This window comes from Vidua chalybeata, chromosome 3, assembly GCF_026979565.1.
Source record: "Vidua chalybeata isolate OUT-0048 chromosome 3, bVidCha1 merged haplotype, whole genome shotgun sequence".
NCBI lineage: Eukaryota > Metazoa > Chordata > Aves > Passeriformes > Viduidae > Vidua > Vidua chalybeata.
Window position 1 is genome coordinate 43,349,409 of NC_071532.1, and position 15,188 is coordinate 43,364,596.

General features: G+C 41.4%; 1 protein-coding gene across 3 annotated transcripts in view; it reads right to left on the reverse strand.

Moving 5' to 3' along the window:
• Window positions 1–14,896, reverse strand: part of SMOC2 (SPARC related modular calcium binding 2) — a 141,183-nt gene extending 126,287 nt beyond the window's left edge. For all 3 annotated transcript variants that reach the window (XM_053939204.1, XM_053939203.1, XM_053939202.1), the window contains exon 1: window positions 14,364–14,896. In XM_053939204.1, the coding sequence (XP_053795179.1) occupies window positions 14,364–14,438 (75 nt within the window). In that variant the 5' untranslated portion in view covers window positions 14,439–14,896. The remainder of the gene's footprint in view (window positions 1–14,363) is intronic.
• Window positions 14,897–15,188: the final 292 nt, after the last annotated feature.

Consider the following 15,188-nt stretch of genomic DNA (forward strand, 5'->3'; position numbering starts at 1 on the left):
ATGGTGTCTACCTTTGACATGAAAAATGCACCAAAGAAAAAGGTCTATCTCAGAGACAGCAGATAGTCAACAACTATTTAAGACAGCAAAAAAGCAAGCAGCAGAGATCTCTGGGCTAGAAAAAGCTTAAAATCTTGATCAATGTGCTACCACAATTATGCAAGTGACCTGAATACTGAAAGACTATCCGTTCTTTTCACAGCATCAGTCACAGCTTCAGGTTAATGGACATGTGGGAGTCCTGGCCACATTAACTGAAGTAACAGCACCTACTTGTTTCACACAGTTGCTAAGACAGAAGCTGCCTGTTGAAAACACAAACTCCCTCATTCCATGTTTTCATAGGCAATCTGCAGGAGTTTTAACACAATGTGCAAGCACTTCTGGACAATATGGGACACTGTCAACTAAGGAAGCAGCAGGTAAGCAGCGGGAACCTAACCTGACGTACTGCAATCAAGCTCAGGCAGGATTCCAGGCCATGGGGGACAGCAGGACTGATTGAGAGGTATGAGCTTGGAAAAAGAGTGCATTGTGAAACCAATGCGCACTGAATGGGCTTGCCCAGATAATGCAGTCAGAATGAATAACAGGTATTTTAGCACTCCCAGCTTCATGAACTTTTCTTAATGATTGTGTTGATGAACGATACACATATGCAACCTTAGGTCTAATTTAACAGAGTTGTGTGCACAGATAGTCAATGTCACCGAGGTAATATGAGTAATTTGGAGTTTGCCTTACAGGTTGTATGAAAGAAAATAATTTTACAAAAAGCGTGTGTGTTATTTATAGCCCATTTTATTTATAACCCATTTTATTTTGAAACAAACATACTGGTTTTGAGGGGAATAAAGAAACATAAAAATTGCTGAGACTCAAGCTTTTTTCTTCACACATTTTTGGCATGAGCACAGCTCCCCATTCTGTGGACTTTAACTGCTGTCTCTTCCAGGTTCCCATCACTTCTATTTCAATTGAGCCAGTGCTTCCACCATGCTCAGGTATCTGTTAGCCAATCTTTGTCTCCCAGAAGAGCCTTTGGAGCCTTCATTGTGCATGTTGTTTAAGAATGGCTGTGTCTTGGAAGAGATTGTGCCTTTGCCACGAAGACTAAAACTATCATATTCACAGGGGAAAAAAATGGTAGTCTTATAGTAATAATTATGGTGGATATGGGATTTATCAAATTCATAGCAAGAGAGTTAGCTATATTTGCCCTGAAAAGGGAATGATAGGATTTTAACAAGTTTTGTTTCATGAATTAGTGAATTTTGTTTCATGAATTATTATTTCAGTGGACCTTTAGGTTCTGTAGTCACCTGCATTTGTCAACAACATGTAAGAAGGATAAATATGACAACCGGGTTGGTTCAAGAAAGTAAACACCATCTGGTAGCAATAAAGAACAGGGAGAGGTGATTTCATACTCTATATACCCAGTATATGCCCAGTGGTATCCTATTGATCAAATTTTACCTCTATGTACAAAAAGCTACCAACATGTTTCTGTTATGAACAGCACTACCACACAGATACACACAGACTAAAGGATTTCATCACACCTCCCAGGCTTCATATCCAAACATGCACATCAGTTTCAGGCACTTCAATTATCTCTAAGCTCCTCTGCACACTCCTGCCCTTATGGGGTAGACCCATAGTTTCCCTTGTTCCAGATTCAAGAGGCAGACAGATGTCCAAATCTGTCTTGCACAAACTCCCACTGGACTCAGCAGGATGTTATGGAGAAGGCTGGACAAACCCATTATAAATACTGTGGAATATTAGAATTGCTATTATGCAATCCCTCCTCTGGGACCCATGTACAGCTGAACCTGCAGCTCCTGTATCCACAACACACAGGCCACAATCCACTTCAGCCGAGTGGTTGCTTCAGGCATTTCTGCTCTCCAAGTAACACAGGGATGTACAGAAACTATGAATTTGATAAATTCCATATCCACCAAAACTATTACTGTAAGACTACCATTCCAGAGAGCCAGGACAGAAAATGCAGTTGTGATACCCCTCTTTAGTGGGAAGACTGAAGCATGGTGAGGCAGAATAATTTCTGATCTTTTAGAAGAGTATACTGGAAGGGCAAACCTCTCAGTTCCCCTCCCCCATGCTACTTCACCATTTGAACTGCATTGCAGACACCTGGCACACATCACACAACTTTTTAATCAATACAGGACACGGAATGTGTGTATATGACATATGCAGCCCTCAGGCTACTTCACAGTCACAACAAATGAAAGGAAATTAGATAATCAGCTCCAGTTATACTTTGACAACAGCTTCTAAATCTCACTCCACTGAACAGCTTCCTAGCAAAAACAGAAGCAGTAAAAAAATAATCACAAAGTTTTAAAAGATGTTGACCTTTATTCAAGCAAGAAGCATCAGGTACAATAAAGTATATCATCCAGGCACACATGCACACCTGCTTTACTCTTGTTGACAGCAGACAGCTGCAGGGCTCTTCGTGAGAGACATCCTGCATACCACATAAGAGCTGGAGAGTATGAACTGTGACCCCCTTCAGCTTTGATAGACTTGTCTTTTTTTTTTTTTTAAACTTTCCCATCCATCATGCACACTCTTTCTAATGTTTGTCTCAATTTTACGAAGATCCCTGGAGGAAATTTTATTGCATCACTGACACTGCTTTAATTACTGTCAGCTGGAAATAGTTTTTACATGTGATTAGTCCTATTTGTAACCTCCTAATTTCATTGGCGATGTCTGGTTGCTTCTTACTTCTATTAAAAGAGTGGGATTTCCTGACATAGTTGTAAAATGAATCTCACTTGGGAGTTTTCTCACCCCCAGGTGTATTGAGAAGACTCAGGATAGCAGTTTTAAAGAAATCATTTACTTTTGTGACCAGGAAAGATACTGTGCGACCTTTTGATTTCTCCTGTCATAATAAGCAATGCAGGCAGTAAAAGCTCTATTCTGTCATTATTTAGAATGATAATAATGAAAACTGCTAAAATAAAATCAAATATCACCTGAGGCAGTTCCTGAAGTGACCTGATCTGATATTTGAAGGGAGATGGTATTCTTTTTGTTCTTTTCAGTCTTTAGATTACACAAATTCATCAACTAACAAACACAGCTGCCCTGCAGCACTTCTAACACAGTCAAAACCTAACAACTTAGAAATCTTGTCAAATGAAAACTAACACTAGACTCCTATACATCATTCCCTTAGACCAAAACACACAAAAAATATCAGATCAAAGCAGTCAGATCAAATTACATAAACTTCGGGGGAAAAATATCTGACATTCTGGTTATTAACCTCAAGGGAACTTTAAGCTTTTATGGGGGTTTTCCAATCATGGCTGAAAAACAAAAGGAAGAAAAGCTTTGCATGGGAATGTATATAGTGTACCCCTGCATATACATCTATGGCTGACATGGGTCATCTTAAGGTAGAAAATGGCAATCTAGGGAATTTAGTGCAGCTGATGGATACAACATGCTGAAGCCACAGAAGGCCTATAGGAAGAAGTTCTTGATAATGCCTGACATTGCTCTGTTTGTCAAGAGAGCCTTTGGACCAGGTTTCCCAGAGGGTTATTGGTGCTGCTGCTATAGAAAGCAAGAGTACACTCAGAGGCTGTGAACACAGCAGCAAGAACAGCTCTCAGCTCTTTTGGTCACAGGACTGAAACATCTTTCATCCAAACCCATATCCTCTTCTCCTTCGAAAGGTAGGGAAAGGCAATGGGTAGAGAAGTTTCCAGGTCCATCTGACCTACATGCAAAAAAAGGAAGAGGCATCCAAACATTCACGTTATTCTTTGTAGGAAAGACCAGGCCACATTGATTCAGGGCTATTTTTATTTAGGGGAGAAAGAGTTTTGCACCATGAAAGGAAACACATACCACAGTCTGAGAACCCCAGCTTTAGGGCAATGATAAGGTTGAAAAACTAACCTCTCACAAGTCAGGAAATACCAAGCAGATGACACTTGGCTCTCTGCACTGTGCAGAACACTTTGGCCAACAGCATGACAAAACCAGAGAATAGACAATTTTGCTGATCATTTCCTGTAATGTTAAATTGCTTGCTCCAATTCTTTACAAAAGGCAGAGTAGGATCAAACATATGTATTTGTGTGTGTGCGTGTATATATATACACTCGTAGTTATAAGAAAGTCTATACAAAATAACCAGCTTGGATAATTTGCAAAGGGTGTAAAGAACCAGACTTTGGCCGCAACTGCCTGATGAACTCTACTATTTGTATATCCTCCATTATTTGTGTTCAGTCTCACTTGCAAGAAAGTTTCATTCAAGATTTATTTATTACTGAACTTGAAAACTGGGGCAGACCAAGAAAGTCAACCAGGCATGAGCCTCTTTTGCCCAAAACATTGTACAAACACAAATAGCTTACAGACTATACATAGAAAAGGCATGTAAATACTGAAGATGAACTAAAGATCAACTGAATAAGGAAGGAGAATACTGGAGAAAAATCTACAGCGGCCAGAGAGAGCCCAGTCACAACTATGAGTCCCAAAGGATGCCAGTTTCCAGGTCCTCTGGACTCACTCCTAGCAGCAGTGCTGCAGCTAGCTCTTTTCTTTGCTTTCTCCTCAATACTGCACATATTGTGAACCTGTGGTTATCTCACCAGTCCGTCTATCAAACCAGCAGTGTTGTGTCTACTGAGCTTTAGTGAGTCTGTCACCAGCCACAAAGATGAAAAAATTAATCTCTATCAGCCATTTAGTCTTGGTGTCAGATTTGGCTTTGTCATGTAGTAGAAAATATCCTGACTCTCTCATTGCTATACACCTCTCCTGGTCTTGCAGCTAATGAACATAAACACTGACACTTCATAAGAGAAGTACTTGATACCTATTTTGCAGTGGAGAAAATTGCTGCACTAGTTACAGACAAGTAGACACTTGAGCTCTGCTTTTTGCCATTTTCTCTTCAGACTGAAATCAGTTATCCATGCATGAATATTGCCTTGTAATTTTATTGCAAATTAATGGAAATCCATTATCATGAAATGACAGAGCTTTTGCTCCAGGAGTCATTCAGCATCTGGAAAAGGGAAGCTTAAACAGAAGAGCTATTTACCAAGTGAACACTTCTTTCAATAAAATTTTCCCTTTCTTTCAGAAATGTAATTCATGGAACCTTTCAAGGAGAAAACATGATGGGAAGATAAAACCTCTTGTTTAAAGTTCAGATTTGCAACTAAATCCACTTAGGCTGAAATCTATCAAAAACTTGGCATGCTTGGAAACTGCCGTCCCAGGAGAAGATGGTCTGAAATACAATCCCATTAAATACAGTGTAAAAAATAAGTTGTCCATTTTGTTTTGTCTTGCTCACCAGAATTTATGTAATAAATGCTACAAAAAGAAACAGCATGGCTGCATGCAATGACATTATTATGCCCCATGCTTTCTGCAGACTGAACCGCTCCTCCTGTCTCACAGCCAAGAGCATCTCATATTTTAGGTCATATATTCCCCCTTGTCTTCACCAGCCTGCTCTGAGCTCTCATGAATGCTAATTCATGTTAATTAATGTCAAGCCACACCATGTCATTAAAGACACTGTTTTTGCAGAACTCTTTTCTACCTTTCAACAGCTTGTGTCAAGACTTCCTTCCATTTGAGATTTTTCCCATTTGAGTTCTCATCTGATGTGCAACTGAGTGGCAAGTACTGAAAAATCAAGGTCCCCAGCTGCTCCCCTCCTCCCCTCCGGACTAAAGCCACTGGGAAGGGAAACACAGGCTTCCCCTCCTTTCAGCCCTTGCCAGAGGAGACGGGGCAGACCGCGCTGCTCTTGCTCTCCCTCCCGTGGTGGATCCCTGCAGTGCCATGGAACAAGAAAGGTGACCTCCCTGCCCCTGAGGACGTTGCGCAAGCGGCGCCACCGCTCTGTGTTTAGAAAGGAATGGACAAGGGGAAAAATGGAAAAATACCGCTATAGACCCTCCCATCTCTGCTTTTTATTTTGCATCACTTAAATCTTTGATGGCTCTCTTCCAAAAATAAGCCATCCAACACACCAGAGATAATTCACTCAACAAATAAATCTATGGTTAACTCAAAGCCTGATATAGTTTCTATGTTGACAATCTTTTTAATTTCTACACCCTGTTGTGGGGACAAAGGTACCTTTACAATATGTGCTACCCTCGAGTACATCATAGCATACTCATTTCAGGACCAGGTTTCACTTACTTGATTTCATTTCTTTGTTAGAAACTTTTACTTTAAAAAGTGACGTTTGCCACTGTGATTTTTCACTTTAGAATACCCATCAGCCCAAGTGACAGCTGTTCCCTGGACTTGAGCAGCATACAGCACTATAGGTAAAAAAAGGTGATGCATAGTGACCACACCATTAACAAATATAACTTTACAGAGCCTGGGTCAGTTTCACTGACACCTCTTTGTATGCATTAAGTGGCATCCATATGGAGGCTACAGTGAATGAGAACTGATTAAAATACTGTGATTAAATGCAATAAATAAGTCTTCACCTGCACATACAAGGACAAATAAATTAACTGTGATGACTGAACCAGAGACCATTGGTAAGCTGTGTTCAACGTGTCCTCCTGCCCCTAACAGAAAATCTCCTTTTAATTTTAAGACCATTAGGTTTGCCTCACAGTCCCAAAGAGGAACACAGCATGTTTGGGTGGCATAGAATATCAGGATGAAGACAAGTGCAATGAAACTAGCAAGGCACGCACGTATCAGCTTCACTGAGAAGAGATTCTCACATTTTAGTATCACCACCTTTCTGACATGCTGTCAATGCCGTATTTCTACCTTGTTTTCTCAGAACAGCGGCCCCACACCCTAGATTCTACCATTTGCAGGAAGATGCCACTGTGAAGAGCAGCATCTAGCAAAGAAACACATTTGGGAAGCAATTCTCTAGATGGCATTATTTAGGTCCCCAGCTCACACACTTCGTATTCTGTGATATTTCCACACACATAGTCTGTTTTAACAGCATTTCTGTACAAGTAGACATGTTGCAGTTAAAATATGGTTAAAATGGTTTGCATGTCTACTAAAAGGTCACCCACTGTTCTCCCCATCCTTCAAAGTAGTAATGAGACTCAATGTCAGATTTTACTCAGACTAAACTCAACCATTCCTCCACTTTACTACAGATAAGAGCAAGAAACAGTAATGGAACTAAGGCATTGCCTTCCCACCCTGACATCCAGGGGTCACCTTCAATCTTTTTTCTCTGTACTGCAGTTTGCTACATGGATCATAGTGAATCCATCCTGAATACCAAAAAAATTATTCTTTATCTGTCACTACTTGCATTTCAAAAAACATACTGATTTCTCCTGAGCTTTTACACCATTCACTCACTGATAGTACCTTGTTTTAATTCTGAAAAAAGGTCAGAATATAAGAAATTGCATGATAATGGTAGGCCAAGTAAAAAGACTGTGAGCACTTCATGGTAGCAATTTTATTAAAAAAATCTGCAGAATACAGCATAAAGCCATGACCTAAAGAGCATTCCAAAGTAAAGGAATTTTTCTTTATTTGCATGTAAGTACTCTTTAGGTGCTCTAGGACAGATTCAGAGATTTATAGCACATGTATGACAGCTAATTTGTATATAGTTTAAAAATGAACACCCAAAAGACAAGAAAGTATATTATTACATCCTCAAAACAAATTTAAGGCAACACAAAAGAAAAAAAATTATCTTTACTCAGTGTCTCAGAAGATGACACAACAAGCAGCCTAAAGTAAATGAAAGGAAAAAAGCTAGGTTTTGGATAGGTATGAAGTAAACATTCTCAAGCAAGTTTACTAGCAACCCACTCAGCAAGCCAGGGAGAGAGCTGTAAAGGATCGCCTTCTTTCTGTCCTGACCAGAATTCGAGGTTGCATTCTCTGTTAGCCTGGATTTTCAACAGCTGATGAAACACTTAGTGGTAATTTTTAAAAGGTAACAAATTAGAGAGGGGGAAAAAATTCACTGAAGGGCAGTGAACTAACTCATCAAAGTGATTTCTTCTGCAAGGACCAGCTGAAACTTCCATTTTGGGAGACTGACTTCACGAGTTCTGTGGTAAGATGTGACACTGCATTAGCTTTGCTGCTTGAGGACCACTGATAATTTGGTAAAGTCCTATTAAGCAACCGTCTTATACTAAGTGTTATCACACCAATCTAAAAACTACTCCATACTCTTCTAGGCAGCTTTCACTTCCCCATTAAGTTTGTATCCATGCACACCACTGCACTACAGCAATAGCTGTAATTCAGACCAATTCCCTATGTACATGGGGCAGCTGGGCAAAGACTGAAAACTTCAGGAAAAAATGCAGGTATTTATGCTATACCTTTTCTTCTCTGCTTAGTTTATTTACTTATGGACAATATTGTGTTACATCTCACTATCCCTCCTTTTTTTGGCATAAATTATTATGTGTGAGATTAGCATATTGCAAATTTTTTCTGAAGTATTTTCTCATTCCAGGTTTGCCTCCAGTGTTGCACTGTTGCACTGCCACTGTAGATAATACTAAGGTAGTGATTAGCAATAAATAACCAGAAATGGATAAAGAAATATCAACAGAAAATACACAGGGCCATTGAGACCAAATGACTGGCATCGCCAGAATTTTGCCGTAGAAGACAGTAGAGGGGCAGAGGATGCAGTATTCACAAAGTCAAAAACTACTTTGACTATATTAATTTGGAAGAAAGGATTACAAATTTTAATTGTGAAATGGCCTTCATCATGAATCTACAATTTCAACTATTTAAAAATCTACCTCAGAGCACAATATTGAATCACACAGAAATTAAGATGCATTTGGGTTTTGATTCTAAAGAAAACACAAAATCTTTGGAAAACTCTGAGTCCTTTGCTCAGAGTAACCTCCTTTCGCTCTGCAGATTGCCCAAGAATGTTTGAATTTCTTCAGATAAAAAATGTCACTCCTGAACCAAACTCAGACCTTCATTGCTGTTCAAAAACAGATCTTTGATTCCAACTCTTTCTTACTCAGTTTTTAATTTTCAGGTGCCTCTGCACTTCCTGGTCTCAGGCCTGACAGGAAATGAAGTATCAAAATACCATGAAAATGGCTGTGCCTGTGGTGAGGCTGGTCTGGCTGAAGAAATGGAAATATGAGCAAAGTCTCAAGCAAGCCAGATCTTGAAAATATCTGTAGCCTGGTTTCCAGACAACAGGGTTCAGATAGGTTTTGGATAGCAGCTAAACCTTTGGAGGCTTTTCAAAATGAACTAAACCTTGAAGTTTGCCCACTGTCAAGAAATACAGCTGTTCCTCGAGGTATTCAGTAGGCAACAAGGGGCCAATGACAGCACCAAAAGTGGCCACAATATGCATGATCTACTTCTTTTTGTTTGCTCTGTCCTGCTCTTCCCTCCCCACACATTTATTTCTAATCTTCAACTCTAGTTTTAAAAATTTTATGGGCATGCAGTCCACTGGCCATCTTCATTAATGTCTTATATATTATAAGGTGCAGTTTATGTTGGCTGCATGCACAAAAATTACTTCTGACCCCCGATGAAAAGTTTGCTGACGCTTTCAGTATCAATTCCCACAGTTTTTGGTGTTGCTTCTTTAAGAAGTGTCTTGAGAGTTTATTGCAAGGAAGCATTGTTGAAAGTGTTTTATTTTCAGAGCTGATGCACCCTTGGTCGTACCAATACCCATTTGCAGTAACAATGTTGTTAAGGAGCCACTTACAATTTTATTTATGGTCTTGGTTTTTCAGTCACAATTAGAGTAACTTTTCCAAATGTTTTGGTTTGCAGGCGCCATCCAAATGGGTCCTTAACTTGGAAAGCTTTGATTGTGTTTAGCCTCCCTTTACTGAACTACCTTAGTGGTCCACCTTATATTGGTCAGTGTTGTGAAGCTATCCAGTGCACCAAATGCTATTCCATACTCACAAAGCATGTGCCAAGGGAGAAAAAGAAAACAGTTGTTCCCCAAAATATTCAGCTGCTGATGAAAGAAATGATTACCAGGCAGAGGTGCTCATTTCAAGAAGTAATTTCAAGCAAACTTTCTTCCTTTGTAAGATCTATCAGTTGTATTGAGAAAAGCACATGGTGCAGCAAGGCTTTGAAAGTATAAATAGTTTGTGGTATGTTGAAAGTCATCAAGATTTTAAAATAAGAAACACTAGTATCCTATTGTTTTTAGAAGTACATCCACACACACAACACTGCAATTGAGATAAAAGCGAAGTTGATGGTTTCAAAAACCCAGTATAAACAATGACAAAGTGCATTGTTAAGTGCAGTGACCATAAACTTACTTATTTGAGGAACAAAATGAGCTTTCTTCAAAGCACTGTGTTTCAAAACAAAAGTACCTATATCCTCAAGATATGCCTAATTTCCCTAATACAAGAAGTCAACAAGGCTCAGATCTCCTCAGTTTCATATATCCAGAAAGAATGGGTACATCTCACAGAGCAGAATAAAAATGCAGCATTGCAAAAACAATCCAACAGTGTGCTACAAAAATTGCAGAGTGCTACCTGGTCTTCTATAAAAAAGGTAAAAGGACAAGGCTACTTAAGATATTTTGTGGAATGTAAGAATGTTTTACAATAGTATTTGACACAAGGGGAGAAAAAAACAGGAGCAGCCAAACTGGCTACAGTCCCTCCAGATCTCATGGGTTCTTATGAGACAGCTCTCAGCCTACCTTTCCATAATGAAAGCCATTGCTCTGTTGCCAATATTTGTTAATTTGAAATAACAATAAATACAATACTAAAGAACACTATCCTCCTGCATGCATCCCTGAGGCTCAGTTAGCAATTAATAATTGGAATATTACATTTCACCTCACTTTATCTATTATTGCAATATGGTCCTACTTGGGAGACCAGAGTCCAGGAGAACCTTAGCAAAGAGTAATCTTGGTGACAAGAAGCCAAGACTGGTACAAACTCAAAGTAAAATTTGGACTAGTTCTAACCCAGTGAACACATAGAAACTCTGAAACTCTTAGACCCTGGTGCACATCATGGCTTCCCAATAAAGATTCAGGTATGCATCAGTCCATCTCTCATCAGCCCTTCTCTATCCTGGCACATAGTCAGACGGTCAAGTAAGTGCTGGCTGGGTCCACAGTTTGGGCAGAGAGAGACAGATTACAACATTCACACTCCCTTTATATATAGCCATGGGGTCCAGGGGACCAGACTCTAGACAGACTGGAGCATTTCAACTACCTACTGACTATTCTGATGCATCTGCCTGCCAGAAATTGTCTTACTGTAGTAGGAAGCCATATGCTCATCACTCCTTGCAAACCTGCAGTCACATAAGACTGTCAGACAACCAGAAATCTCTTGGAGATATTATTTGTGTGAAAACTCTGTGATTTATTGCAATTGGACCATTGCAAAGCTTCCAACATCTGAAAATCACATATTCCCCTGGACTACAGACATGGGTGGTTCTTGTGGGTATTTCTGCCCAAGTGAAATGCAAAAATATTATTCCCAATAATAATTTCCCCATTTCCTAAATGGGGAAACAGGTCTGTAAACTACTGAAAGTCTTTTCTGAAAGTAGTACTTCATCCGTTCCTTGAGCTAGTGAGGACATATAGTTAAAACAGGCCAGAGATCTGTTTATACAGATGAAAATCTTAAAGACAGATGTTGATATCCTCCCTCCCTGCCATGCCATCACCCAGTTTGTTGCTTAGAGCCCAGGCAAGGAACAAGCCTCTGATCCATGTGTTATCTTTTGAAAACAGTAGAGTGTCTTTTGCTAGAGGGGTTCTTGTCTCTGCCAAGGTTCGTCTTATGTTAGATTTGTGACTGCAGTAGGCTGTTCCTCTGATATTGCCACCACGTGGCAAGATGAGTATACCTCTGACAGTATTGTGATCAGGGATGTACATTCCCTCTCCATGAACATTCCATAGTTTTCATAAAACTCATATCCACAGTGAAACATACCCCATTCTCATGACCTCTGGCCTTTATCTGTTATTCTTCAAACCACAAATAAAAATAAAATCCACGTATGATGTGTAGAAAAGAAAGGCCATTCTGAGTTGACACACAGTGATACAGCAGGTGAAAAAAAAGCCATAGATTTTCTTGGTCTTTCTACACAGCTTGGGTTTGTTGTTCCTTGTAATTATGCAGATACTATCCACAGATATTTGAGAAAGATGCATGTGGAAAGGGGTTATAGTCTGTGAGCTACAAGCAAAATGACTGCAGGAGTTAAGAACGATTAAGCAGTGTGGTATTTGTTGCTGTAATAGCACTTGTTTTTTATTGTTGTTTAAACAGGTAAGTACAGAAATAGTAGAAATAAACCTGCCTCACTCAAAGTTCAGCCTTGTGGGAAGATGTAGAAAGTATATGTGCATCAGCGTGTGCGCGTGTTATTTCATTCCTATGGGTGTCTGCCTGTCCCTTACTTGTTTTAGGTAAGTATTTCCAATGTAGTCTAGTATTTGTATGGGTGAGCCCTTTCCGTAAGAGCACAGGCAGCGGAAAACCTAACATGAGCTCAAAACCTACAGTCCTCTACTAACAAGGCTAGCTAGCCTACCAAAATGTTCAAGTTCATTTCAATCTGAAAGCCTGACATCATCAAAACCATTACCTTTTTGGTAGCAGAGGCAGGGAATACCACCAGGATTGGCTTTTCTGCTCATGGTTCATAAAGATGCAGACTACTATAAGTAAATGCAGACTACATAAATGATTAATGCACACTTTGAATTGGTGAAGGAAGGAACAGAGGGACTTCTAACATCACTCAGATAACCGTGAATTCAAATACATTTGCATGAGTCTGTGGCATTTAATTTTTAAAGAGTTTGCCAAAGTGCCCTTGGCCAGATTTTTCTTCCCTTTTGTGACACAGACAACCCCTCACTGAATGAAAAGTATATTCTGCAGTGATTTATATCCATACTTTAAAAGGCTTTAACATCATTTGGGTTATGTATCATAACAGTCACAATCACTCTTACTTTACATTTGGACAAACTAAGGTTTGGTAGCATTTCCGGTTTATTTCCACACTAGTGTTTAGAACTCTTTTTATGTACAGAAAAAAAGAATATTACATGTCCTATCTTGCAAATTATGTTTAAACATTTGTTGAAGTAAACTTGAAAGTAAATTGCAATGTTAATCTGTTTACTAGAATAGTGTATATCACCTGACAGTCTAAGGAGGCTTCAGATGAGGGTCTTAAAATGTAAAATATGGGAATCACTTGACTTTTTTATCTGTCCCACACTTTAAAATGCCACACACAATAAAATTCATGGAGCTAACTCAATCCTTTAAGGTTTTCAATTAGCAGCTTCTAATCTACAAATAATTTAAGAGGGGAAAAAAACCCCACCCAAACTTAGTCAACAAGGCAAAACTTTTCCTCAACTATTTCAGGTATGAACAGCTCAGCCATCCCCCACAGCCATTTCACCTTGAGCTGTCCCTATAGCACCTTACTCAAAAAGGGGGGAAAAAGGAGAGAAAAAAAAAAAAAAAAAAGGAAAAAACTCAACTCTTGGGATATTACAGAAATTTTCTGAAAGACTTAAACAAAATAGGATCGATTTCACTTTGCAGCTGCCTGTAACTTTACCATAATAAACTCCAAGTGCACAGCCTTCACCAAAACACTTAAAAACAGTTAGAAAGAGGTATTTTGAACAGTTTGAAAGAGGCCCGTTATGTTTACTCAAGCACTTGTTTAAAAACACATTTAAGGAAAATGTTTTTATTTCTACAGATTGCATTAATTATAGCTTTGCAAACACTGCAAGCCCTACAAGAAGACTGAACTGAGCTATTAGCTGCAAACCTCAGGTCGTGGCTAGAATAGTGGTTATGGCTTATTTAGTAAGCCTAATGAATTGGCTCACCCATCTCTACGCGGAGTTCCATGTATAGCATCGTGGAGCCTGGAATAGCCAGAAAGGCTTGTTTCATGTTGCTTTACGATTAAAATGAAGTAAAATCTGTCAGCCCGAGTAGGTCCAAAAGCAGACCTCACTGCAGCGTTATTCCTCTTCGGGCAAATAAAAGCATTAATATGAACATTAGCGCTGGACCGAAGCTCTGCGGGGACTCGCAGTAAACCTGCACTTCGCAGCCGCGGGCCGCGCTCTCCCCAAAGGCGCTCGGCGGGGCGGTGCCAGCTGCGCCCCGGGCGAGGCGCGGCGGAGCTCTCGCCCGGCCGGGGCAGGGCGCAGGCTCGGCCCGGCAGCCGCGGGCGCCTCTCGCCGCCTGGGAGCCGCATCGCCCGCTCAGGTGCTCCCGGGGCCGGCGGCGGGGTGGCCTTACCGTGAGGGCGGAGAGCTTCTGTGCCGGCACGGCAGGGAGCAGCTCTGGCAGCAGCAGCAGCAGCGGCACCCACATCCTGAGGCGGCGGCGGCGGGCACACAGCGGCTGCGGGTTGCAGAGGACGGGGACTCTCCTTGGGATGTCGTTCCCCCCCGACGCCTGCTTTGGCTCCTTTTCAATCGCTCCGGCTGGAAAGTCCCAGTTCAGGTCCTCAGTTTTCTTTTTCCCCACCCCAGTCCTTAAAATTTGGGGACGCCTGTAAAACTGAGAGGCGGCACTTTCTCCGTTTCTCCGTGTCCCTCCCTCGCTCCTCGGGAGTCAACCCCGGCTAGGAGATGCTCCCCCAGCTTCTCCTCTCCCGGAGCCCTCCCACTGTCGGGGAATCTTCCGGACGCCGCCTCCCCCGGGGCGCCGCGCCTGCCTCCGCCTCGGGCGGGCTGCTGTTTAGCCCTGAGGGTCCCTTTCTCTGCCTTCCAGTCCTGAGCCTTCTGTGGCAGGGGAAGCGGGAGGAAGCGACTTGGACGGGAAGGGAGGACCCACCACCACCGGGAGCACGCGGGAAGGCAATGCCGCGGCTACGGAGGCTGGCGGTGTGCGACCTCTCCGAGCCGCTCTGCCCCTTTTCCTCTTATCCTTCCCCCTCCCCAGCCCGGCCTCCGCTTCCTCCTCCCAGACCCACAGATCCTCGCCGATTAACCCTCCCCGGTGCTCCCGGGGAGTCGCCGCTTGCTTCCCCCGCAGGGTTTATTCCTCCCCCACGCCCCCGCCACATTCTGAATCAACATGTACAAGTGCCGACAGTCCCGCATCGCACGGGGCAGGAGC